This window comes from Gossypium hirsutum, chromosome A04 (genome assembly GCF_007990345.1).
Source record: "Gossypium hirsutum isolate 1008001.06 chromosome A04, Gossypium_hirsutum_v2.1, whole genome shotgun sequence".
Lineage (NCBI taxonomy): Eukaryota > Viridiplantae > Streptophyta > Magnoliopsida > Malvales > Malvaceae > Gossypium > Gossypium hirsutum.
Genome location: NC_053427.1, coordinates 7,967,163 through 7,978,985, shown reverse-complemented (window position 1 = coordinate 7,978,985; position 11,823 = coordinate 7,967,163). Strand labels below are relative to the sequence as shown.

At 32.8% G+C, this 11,823-nt stretch overlaps 1 protein-coding gene across 1 annotated transcript; it reads left to right on the top strand.

The window, feature by feature from the left end:
• The first annotated feature begins 4,370 nt into the window (after positions 1-4,370).
• LOC107948756 (uncharacterized) lies at positions 4,371-11,600 on the top strand. The gene is made up of 16 exons (XM_016883393.2): positions 4,371-4,710; positions 4,929-5,037; positions 5,416-5,478; positions 5,820-5,923; positions 6,572-6,638; positions 6,755-6,826; positions 7,210-7,371; positions 7,466-7,536; positions 7,649-7,746; positions 8,137-8,244; positions 8,517-8,614; positions 9,330-9,467; positions 9,681-9,728; positions 10,490-10,604; positions 10,891-10,988; positions 11,332-11,600. Exons 1-16 carry the CDS (start codon positions 4,427-4,429, stop codon positions 11,416-11,418), a joined length of 1,722 nt encoding a protein of 573 aa, XP_016738882.2. The 5' UTR covers positions 4,371-4,426; the 3' UTR covers positions 11,419-11,600.
• Positions 11,601-11,823: the final 223 nt, after the last annotated feature.

Sequence of the window (11,823 nt, the reverse complement as noted above, 5' to 3'; positions counted from 1 at the left end):
GTTTAATTCTTGATATGCTTATTAAGTTCACACGAGCTTAATGTGTTTCTTCCAAACGCGAAGGCTAAGATCGTTTTGAAGCTTAAAGTGAAGATCGACTTCAACTCATCTCATCACAAATTAAGCTTGGAAGAGAGTATGAATCTAAATTTTTGGGCATTAGTTTTTGGCATGTACATAGGAATATGTTAGAAATGTTATGATTGAATTCAATGAAAGCTTTGGTGTTTTTGGTCCATTTTGTAAATCTTGTAATTGGAAATTGGCATGTTTCAATGGCTGTTGGTTGATATGGATGCTATGTACCATGTAAATGTTGATCTAAGTGATAAGGAGCAAATTGCTTAAGTTTTAAGGTGGTAAGACTGAAGTCGTGATGTGGAGCTTTTGAAGTTGCAATGAAGCAAATTAGAGAGTAACGTCGCGATGTGGAGCTCTCGAGGTCACAAAGAGATAAGTTAGAATGTGACATCGTGACGTGAGAATACATGAAGTCTTTACGAGCTCCCAATTGTTTAGAACTTTACATTTTGGTCCCTAAACAACCTTTGATCACCTAGGAAGCTTTCGTAAGCTCGTGTTAAGCTCGAATAAGTGTGTAACTCTTATTTTAAATGTATTACGAACCTAAAAACTTGAATAAATATGATTAATTGATTTAGAGTGATAGTAGTTGCTTCAGCAACAAACGTGACATCCCATAACCTTGACCCGATGACCGGGTCGGGAAAGGGGTGTTACAAAATGAATTAAATTCTAGAAAAATTAAAAAATTCATTTAGCTAAAATCTAAAAAACCCAAAATTAAAATTTTGAATTTTTGAAAAGAGTTAAATAATATTTTTTTTCCTTGGCTTAAATGAAACTTGGTAAGTGTACTATGTTATTAGTATTATTAAGGCTTTATTCACTATTTGGTCCTTAAGCTATACTTGATCATGGGTCAGGCCGAGCCAAGTTCGAGCTAGGTAAATGCAAGATTTTAGGCCTATTTTTCAAGCTAGGTCAAGCACGGGCCTGGAAAGCAGACCTAAAATTTTGTCCAAACTCGACCAAGTTAAAAAATACTAAACTTGAGCTCAGCTTGACCCACTCGTATTAAATTTTTATATATTATTTTTTATATAAAAAAATTAAAAATATAATACATCTAATTCACTAAAAAACATTAAAATAAATGTTTCCCAACAAATTAAAAATACATTAAAAAAGTTTTTATACTAAATAACTCTAAGATAAGTGCAACTTAACAAGCAAATGCCTCTAAAATAGTAGCAAAATTAATAATAAAATAAGAGTTATACAATATCCAAATAATAAAAATAAAATATTAACAATATAGTAGCAAAATGGAAGCAAAATAACATTAAAATGGTAACAAACTGCTGAAAAATTGGGTTTGAAAAACACAATGGAAAATATGTTGAAAAAATAGGTTTTAAAAAAATTCCTAAAATAAGAACTTAGTTGTGTTATCTAAAGTAATAAACACTTAATCAAAATTATACCTTTTGATTCATCTAAGTTGAATTATTCGACTGAATAGTCTTCTATGCTATCCTTAAGCTCACGTCTGTCGAGTGTGGACTCGTTTCACAAAATTACTGGTAGGGCAATTTTACAATTTCTCTAAATTTTGGGGTCAAGTTGTAAATATGAAAAATATCTCTAGAATATTTCTAAAATAATTTCTTTAGAGAATTTTCTCTCTACAACTTTATTTTGAAGTCAAGTTTGTGAAAAATAATGACTCGTGGCTCTCTTTATATATGGAGAGTTTATAGAATTTAACTATAACCAAACTTAATCACTTTAATATTAAATTAGTATAATACTTATCAAGATTCTATTAAATTAATAAAACACATATCTAGATAAGCATTCTATTAATCACTTTAATATTAAATTAATAAAATACAATCAAGATAAATATTGAATTAAATTTAATATTAAACCTATTAAAATAACTGTGTTTTCTTAATGATAATTAATATGATCACTATCAACAAATGACTGTGATAAATTGCTCGTTCGAGAACAAGCAACCCGTGGTCACGTTCGATATTTATCCATTACACAATGTCAATGAAAGGATATCGTTAACTCTTTAATCAAGTTATAAATTCCATTATTCTTAGTAAAGTCATGCCATACACAAGACATGTACCAAACATACTGGGTCTCGGCTTGATGTCTTTAGAGCATAAGCCTCCACTTATATCAAAGTACATGATTTAAATACACATAATCAGTTATTAACTCAGAATTTAAGTAAATCACACAATGAACGTCACAAGTGAATAATGAATTAATTAACAAACAAGTTCATAATTAATTCATTTTGGGTCCAGCCCAATGTAACATTCTTTCAATGAATACATTTATGTCTCTACCCGTGGAGTTAACTGCTTCGATAGCCAAGACTAGTCATCTCCCTAATTAGAATTGTAAACGAAATAATAATCCTTCTAAGTATTTGAATCAAATACTTACTTTGATTCTTTTACGGAATTACCAACTCGTTTAGATTATCTATTGAAGTAAGTTATATTTCTCATAATGTAAATGTTATTAAAGTGCCACTTATCACCAGTTTGAACTTAGACAATCAATTAGTTAATATTTATTTGTTACAATTTTACTATGCATGCAAAACATGAAAGACATAATCATAAAAGACATAATAGTAAAATATGAAATTAATTTTATTTATTTATTCATCGTTCAAATACATAAAAAATAATTACATGTTTACTACAATATTGACACATTTTCCAACACAAATAATAAAAAAAAACAACAACAAACAACAGTGAAAAAAATATTTAGGCAAATTCGGGTTGCGTTAGGCTTGATCCAAAAAAAATTTTACTTGAGGCCCAACCTATTTAGAAAACGGACCTAATTTTGTTTTGTCTTAACTCATTTTTCAGGATTATATTTTTGTTCAAACCCTCTCACTTTTTGGGTGGGCCTTCAAGCCTGAGCAGGTGGTCCAACCCATGATCAGGTCTACCCTAAACCATACCCATATTCTCAAATTAGTACTATAAATGAATTTTTTTTTGGACCAATTACAAATTATCATGAGTTAAGTTAAAATTATAGTAGGCATGTTAAAATTACCGTGAGTGAAAATGATGACATAATATATTGAGTCGTAATTATTTTTCCCTATTTAATTTAAATTAATTAAGAGATAAATAATAAAATATTATACTATCACTAATTGAATTAAAATAATTAAATGATAATATTAAATGATTATTATATCTCTAATTAATTAAATTAATAAGAGATAAATAATAAATAAAATAGTTTAATTATTGTGGAACACTTATAAAAAAGTTAAATTCTACAAGAACTCTCTTGACTAACATATTGTAAAAGAAGTCGTTTCCAAGCCATTTAACAAAAACTTCGCACTTCACAATTTTAAAAGTCTAGAATTTCTCTAATGAATTCTTTGGAAAAACGATACATCAAATTTAAAGAAAAGTCACCTTCTAATCTAGTTCAATTGAAGAGAGGAAGCCAAAAGATGTTTCTGAAGAAAGCCACCTTCCAATCTAATTTCAATTAAAGAAAGGAGGTCAAAACCCATTTCAATAGCAAGTGACCACAACACTTTGACAAGATCAAGTCCCAAAGGCCATTGGATCCAAACTCTTTATAACTCAACTTCAAAATTAAGTCTCAAATACCCTTGAATCCAATCAAATCAAATTCTCAAGCAAATATCTTGCCAAACTTAGTTTCAAAATCAAGTCACAACAACTCCTTAAGCAAATCACATCATTTCAAAATCAAGTCTAGACAAACTTTAAATCAAAGCTCCATCAAAGAGAAGAATCAAATGAATTTCTTTCTAATCAAGAAATTTAGAATTGTAAGTCCTCCAAAATTCATAAATAGAAAATCAACTCCAAATTTTCAAGTCAATTTTCGACTCAAAAATTGTGTGCACTATGCTTTTTTGTCCCATTTTTTATATCTAAATTATAATTCCATTACAATTTTGGGCTTTATCGATAACAATATTTGAAAAAAATACAATAATCAATTAAAACATATCAGGTATCTTCATTGATCGTTGATGTGTTGTTAGGTAAACATTGATCATAAATCTCATACTTCAAAAGTGAAAAATTATTAGGAAGAACACAAAATCAACAAAAGTAACTCCAATATCATTACTAGAGAATCATTGATTGAAAGTAAAGTAAATAAAAGTAAACAAAAGTGAAGTTAAAATAAGTAAATGATTATATATAAAACAGAAACGCCACATCATTCTGCATTTATTTTCTATGCCACATCAGCATTTTCAATTTTAAATTGCAGCATTAGTAGAAGTCAATTCCAAGTTTACACTTACGTACACAATTATGCTGTTAACAACAATTCATCACGTGCAGAGGCTTCAATGGTACATTCTCCTTTTAACTTCATTTTTGTGCACGCGTCATTACCCAAATTCCTTTCTTTCACTGACGTTTCAGCCGCGCTAACTTTGGCTCTCAAAATCTCTCTTTCTTCGCCGCTTCACTCACACTCCAAACAATCCACAACCATGGATGAAGAATTCTCGCTCGACGATCCTACTCAGTTGCTCGAGTCAGCTTCTGATTTCGCTCACCACCCCGGTTCTCTCAACGACGCCGCTGTCAAAGATTTTCTCGACCGTTTCCCTCTCCCTGTCATCATCAGGCACTCCTTTTTTTTACTTCCACTTAAAATTTCTTTTATGCTCTTTTTTATCTCTTTATTAATTTGGGTATTTCTAGGAATTTCTTTACTGGGTATTTGTTATGTCATTGCAATCATATAACTTTGTTGCTTTGATGCTGAAAGGAACCACTTTTTGTGGGGGATTTGTTTTAGGGTTTTCAGTTTTGACTTAAAATAAGGGACTAGCCCTCTTGCAGTGCTTTGCAGACTAAATCCGATGTGCCTGGCCTGGAAAATACTCTGGTTGCTTGTTTGGAGAGAGTGTTTAAGACCAAGTATGGCGCCTCACTCATTCCACAATACATGGTATGCATTTGGTCTTCACTAAATTAATTGCTTGTTTTTCACTTGTAAAGGAAAAACAGTTGATTAGCTTCAAATGTAATATATATTGTTTGGATGCCTTGTGGGAATGGGAATCTTCAGATAATATTAGCATTACAAAAACATTTTGATGTTTCGAGTGTAGGCTTGAGTTGCTAGTGATTATTAATTCCTTGATAGTTATGTTTTGGGTTTGAAATTTTCCAGAATGGACACAGTTTTTGACGTGTTTTAAGATCTTGAATAAGTTAGTCTAAAGTAGCATTTTTAACAGTTTGGACTTCGGAATTTATAATGTCCTCATTTATATAGGCTTGTGAATTTATTACGAAATTTGAAGCTACATCTTCTGTTTTATAGACTTTTGTTCAAGTTGGCCTCAAGGCAGATTCTCAAATTGTTCGTTGTTTATCGTGCAAAACGGTATGTGTACAATTCTAAACATTCTTCAATTATTTCTTTTGTAATTTTTGCACTTACTAAGTTTAATTCTAATGTCAAAGATTTCCTCGTAGCTGTCGTAAGAGTTAAATCTCTAAAAGGTTTTATCCAAGTGTTTGCCACAACTGTTTATTCCAGATCCCTTTCAAGATATCTCTTTTTGGGATGGATCGGACTGACAGTTATTGAGATTTACAATGTTATATGGCCACAGAATATATGAGCAAAGCATGATCGAATGTGCTTAAATTAAGACAAAATTAATATACCATTGTAAATTAACTTGTTTTTTTTTTTTTCTAAATGTTGATAACTTCATCCAGGTTTCATCCTTTTTAAAGAACTTTGATGACAAATCTATATACGCCATAAAGCTGATTATTGACTGTGATATTTATCCACTCTTACTGGACTGTCGGGTAAATGGGTAAGAACCTATAACACTGAGCCTTGAAACCTATACCTTCATTGTTCATGGTTTAGCTTCGTATTTGCAGTAAAATTTGTCATATTCTCTCTTATCCTTTTTGTTTTGTGCATGTGAAGTTTTTTGGGTTCATTTTACTTGGAATTTGTGATGCCATTGATCATATGAGCTGTCATAGCTTACAGTTACAAAAACTTTGTTCATCCTTTTTTTGGGTTGGAAGTCAATAAGCTTTATATTTGTCATCCAAGCTTCTTTTCTGAAAATTTTAATTAATTTTGATGAATTGGTAATCATAAATGGTGTGGTAAGGTTCTTGGACTGTTTCTGCTAATCTTCTTTTTGGCTCTCTAATCTGGCATGTTTTAAAGAGGTGTACGGAAAATTATAGAGGATTTCAAGGGTGTATGATGGGGAAAATGTAGGATAAATTTAAATGTGTGATTCTCGATCTGTTTGGGGGATACTGTGATGAATATGGTAACCACACCGCTTTCTTTTGCCTCAATTGTATTGTAGTACTGGAGATATTTTGGCACTGCTCCTTAGAGTTGGCAATTATTTGAAGTAGTTTGAAGAGCATACTCACTGATAATAAAGGTTATGAAAGTTGTTTGAAATTACTCCTTATGCATTACTCACATGCAGTGATGAACAAGTTGCAACTGCTGCGATTGATGCTATCAAGAATTTAGCTCAGTTTCCTGAAGCCATGGTGAGGACTTGGCCTTAGATCACTTGTTCTCTAAGGTTTAATCTTTTTAATGCATTGTTCCATTATAGATTCAGTTTACTGAAATCATAATTCGGTTTTTGTGAAATTTTATGGAGGGCATTATCTTCCCATCTAATTTCAATGAAGCTACACACCTTGGGAACGTAGCATCTCGATGTTCCTCGCTGGTATGATATTTTTTCTTGTGTGCTCTTTGACCTTTTCTATTACTGGTCTCATCTGTGTTCCCTTTGTTTCATAATCTTCTTCTTATATTTACGGGCATATATTTGAAAGACTGTCAGCTGCTTATACAATTCTTTTACTTGAATTCTAGCTTCTTTAGCTGTCAGCATCACAAAAAATGCCTGGAATTCTGTTTTTTTTAGAGAAAAGACAGTCTTTGCTAATGTCTATTTAATTTCATCATTTTTAGATGTCTGCAATGGCATGAAATTTAAAACCCCAGCTAAGCACCAGTTCCAAATTTTGACATTTATGTAGTTTATGCATATGCACTGGAAATTTTCTTATAGTTGGATTCCCGTCTTAACTGTAAATCCTTTTTCAGGGGCGTGTCCGTGTTTTATCATTGATAGTGAAGTTATTCTCTATTTCCAGCTCCATAGCATCTGTAATATATAATTCAAATCTGCTCAGTTTATTGGAGACCGAGATCAAGAATTCAAATGACACCCTTGTAACCCTAAGTGCTTTAGAGCTCTTGTATGAGGTTATTCATTTAACCCTGGCCCAGAACGCATATCTTTAATTATTAAACTTTTTATGTGCATTTTGAATGGAATATTGACTAGACAGTTATGCAGTTGACTGAAGTCCAGCATGGTGCACAGTTCTTGGCAAGGACCACCTTTCAATTACTTCATTCTATAATCAGGTACTTATATGAGGATTAATTATATATATTTTTATTTTATAAAACTATTGTTACTTTTTTTACAACCAGTTTTTCATTGTTTATATTGTAATCCCCTTTATTTACTTTATAGCAACTCATCGATGGAATCAATTCTACGATCAAGAGCATTGATGATAAGTGGAAGGCTTTTATCCAAGGAGAACATATACATGTTTGTTGATGAACCAAGTAAGGGTTATGCCTCTCATTTCTGAAATTCATTCATTGAAGAGACTGTCACTTACTTTAATTTTACTTAGAATTAAGGATCCATGGAAGCATAAAAGACTGAAAATGTAACTCTTGTTATGATTTTATTGTTGTTATAATTTTACTTGGGTCTTTCTTTGTTCTGGATGCTGTGGCAATATTCTCTTTGCACCTTGTACCCAACTGTGGGTTTCCCTATTGCACAGTGCTAGGATGAGAAAAAGCGATAACCAACTAAAAAAATCCTGGAAATTTGAAATTTGGTTACTATCATGAAGGACATAATCTTTATTCTTTACTCATTTTCCTGAATATTTTATGCATATAGGTATATATGTTTTGAGCTCCCCTCATTTCTTCTATATTCAGGTGCCAAAAGTTTGATTTCAGCCATTGATGTGAGACTTGGGCTGTTGGATAGTCAAGATACCGATGAACGTGAATCTGCACTTGAAGCTCTTGGTGGAATAGGATCATGTAAGTAATTTTTAGGCCTATATCTCTCGGACTCAAGTGTGACTGTCAAATATGGGTATTTATCCAATATGATAACGTTAAGTTGTTTCAATTTTTTTCATACATTTGGGGGGTCATACCCCAATACCTATGTCCAAACATGTTTCAGACTCAGGTACTCCCAGAAAAACCCTAGATGGGTAGTAGATGAAGAGATTATACATTATGTTAATAATCCTAAAACGATTACTTTTTATGCCTGATTTTTTCCTCCTATTTTCTGATGCTTTTAGCAATCCAAGGAGCTGTGTTGCTGCTGACAAGTTTTCCTCCTGCTGCAAGGCATATTGTTCATGCTGCATTTGATCGGCAAGGAGGTGGTAAACAGTTGGTAAGCATGTAATATTCATTTGCTTTTTTATCTGTTCTCATTTTGCCTGATATTCTTCACTGTTCATAATGCATTACATACTTCGGAGACTCTTTGACTAAGTCGATTAAGAACCAAAATCACAGCATAAATACAACTATGCATGTGTTTCTCTGTTATGTTGAAATATGATATCTCAGTGATTCTTAAATGATCCGACTCATGACTGGGTTAAACCATTACCTATTTGTTCATAAATAGCCTTCCACTAATGTTATCTTAAACTATCTACTTTGATTAACCCATCAGCAAGTATGGTCATTTTTCTATGTGCTTGGAGGTTCATATTAGAGAATACATATGTGAATAAGGATTTATATGTTTCAGTTGTATTTTCAGTGGAGATTAGCCTGTTAGCTTTCCTGTGGTTTCTTAAGCATCAACTTTGTTCACCTTCCATCTATTTCAGTGGCCCTTTTTAGCTATAACATATTGGTTTTTCTTTGAGCTTTAAAAAAGTTTCACCCTAATGTTTAAAGAGTCCATGTAGTTCACAGGAAATAGTAGTTTTCACCTGGCTGCTTGGGAATCTGATGTAACTTCTATTATGACATTGTCTGAACTGGCAAAATATGTCTTGAAGTTGATCTTTGCCAGAGCATATTCTGCACAACTATCAGATTGCTTTTTCACTTTAGTATTCTGACTGCTGATGGGTTTTCATATTGCAATTTAGGCTGCATTGCATGCTTTGGGGAACATTGTGGGAGAAAACCGACCTGAGGATGGTGTAATATTAAATGGTGATGCAGAAGAAAGTCTTCGACGTCTGGTCTATGAAGTAGCATCAGAAAGTTCGAAGCTGACACCATCTGTAAGCAATTCTAAAAGAAATATGCTATCCTTCTTTATCTTGAAGGATGTTGTTTAATGTCATCCTTTAAATGATTTGGAAAGTTATATAGTAAGCAAAGGGAAAAAGGTTATCATGTCAATCCCAAGTACATTCTTGAACTCATATGCATTGCATCTTCTCCGATATTTTCCTTTAAAAAATGTTCATTAATGTCTTTTGCATGATTGGCAGGGCCTTTTGCTATCAGTTCTTCAACAGGCTGCAGAATTTCGTCTGGCTGTGAGTGTTTCTTCTTGACAATCAATCTATATTTTTTTTTTGACACATTGGGTTTACGTTTATGATAGAAACCAGTTAAGTTTCAGAGGTTCCTATTTAAGCTTTTTCCTACTAGCAAAGCTTGAGATTCTGGGGCTTACCTACTTCCCATATTCCTTGTTTGTAATAGGTATTTTACCAGGATATTGGTCAGAATTTGACGCTATTTACTTTGTAAAAATGGTTTTTATTATGAACTTTGAAGAGCACTAGGGGATGTATAACATAGACTCTGCTGTTAACACTACTTTGTTTGCTGCCAAGATGAGAAAATGGAACTTTTGACTTGTATTACAATATTTACGCCCCTCCCCAACCCCCCAAAACCAAAAAAAAAAAAAAAAAAAAAAAAGAGAAGATCTTGAGCCCCTATGTTATAGTTTAAATTGTTTTGACCTTACCTCTAGGAGTCATTCCGTAGTAATTTCTCTAGATTCAGGGGAAGAACTTTTAATTGCTAACCGTTTACTTATCTAAGAAATGAAAATAAAATAACTTCCTGTTAAGGGCAATCAGATTCTTAAGTCCAATGAACTGAAGAACAAGAATACACTTGGATTTACCTGTTGTGGTTGCAGCATAAGATGAAATAGAAGAGCTTTGACCTTTGAAGCTGTTTGTATTTGTTCCCCCACCAATGTCATGCTTTGTTTTGGTGCACATGTTTTTCTAAATGACCATACGTCAAGAAATTAACATTGTATCATTCTTGCTGATATCAGGGGTACAGAGTAATAACAGGGTTAGTAGCTCGAGTATGGTGCCTGATGGAGATTTGCTCAAAACCGGAGATAATAAGCATAGTGACTGATCCAACTGCCGAAACTACAAAAATAGGTATTGCTTTCAACATTGTAATACATCACCTCCTGCTTTCAACATCGTAATACATCAGCTCCTGCTTTCAACATCGTAATACATCACCTCCTTTCTTTTCCAAATCGAAATGTCTCCATTCTTTGGAACAACCGTAGCTCCCTTATACACATGAAATCATCTTTGGCTATTTCTTGTCTAATCTTTTGAGCACTAAAAGGAATCAGACTCCCATGTTTCCTTTTTTTCTTATGTTGTATGATCGTCTTGTCAAAGTTACACTTTACAATTATTTCTGTGCTGTTAGCTATGGAGGCTAGATACAACTGTTGCAAGGCAATCCACAAGTCATTCATGTCAAGTAAACTCGTCAGCGACCCTGCACTCTCTGGCATAGCTGGGAAGGTTAGTTATAAACTAATACGCTTCCTGCCTCTTTTATTCCACATTTTGGGCATGATGTGAATTCCATGGTGGTCTCAAAAGAGATCTCAAATTCATACCGAGCATGTGATTTGGTAACTGTAATTTATACCCTTTTCATAACATCCATAGATGTAATCTATGTTGCTCCGACTTGAAGTACCGTGTCTGACACCTGTGTCAAAGGTCACATATTTGGATGAGTCCCATCAAGGACCTGTATCCAAGTAACATAAGATTACATCACTCTGATCTGCAGTTTGCAAACTCTGTTTGTCATTGTATATGGCAAGTATGATGATTCATGGCTATTTTTGGAATGCAGTTGCAAGAAGCTGTTCAGAGGGGTCCATATCTGGTAAGAAAACATACTGAAGCAACTCCAGTAGTAATGACAGCTGAAAGATTTTAGGTTTTTGGGAAGCTAATTAGATACAATATGGGAGGATGTTTATATTTGACATGTTCGTGTGTTTACATAACCGATATGTAAATGTTAAATGCCAAATCACCGTTGTTTCAACTTCATAGTTCATATTTTTGATCTTTCACTGAAATGTCTAAATTGGGAATGGCAACAAAGGCCATTTTTCATATGTTGGGGTTTCCCCCACAAAGTAACAGGTTATAGATTTTCTTTTTCGAACTGGTATCCTTATAATCTAAACACTAATATTATAAGTTACAGACATCATCAATGTTGCATTTTTTACATGATTATATTATTAAATATATTTATTAATTGAATCAAAATTGTTTTCTTATTTTCATATTAAATTAAAGTTTGTGTTATGTTTTTGAACCAAAAAGATTTGTG

Coding starts and splice junctions, on each gene's coding strand:
- LOC107948756 (XM_016883393.2), top strand. CDS start 4,427: ATGGTACATTCTCCTTTTAACTTCATTTTTGTGCACGCGTCATTACCC. Junction 5,479..5,819: donor GTTGTTTATCGTGCAAAACG/GTATGTGTACAA, acceptor AACTTCATCCAG/GTTTCATCCTTTTTAAAGAA. Junction 5,924..6,571: donor CTGGACTGTCGGGTAAATGG/GTAAGAACCTAT, acceptor ACTCACATGCAG/TGATGAACAAGTTGCAACTG.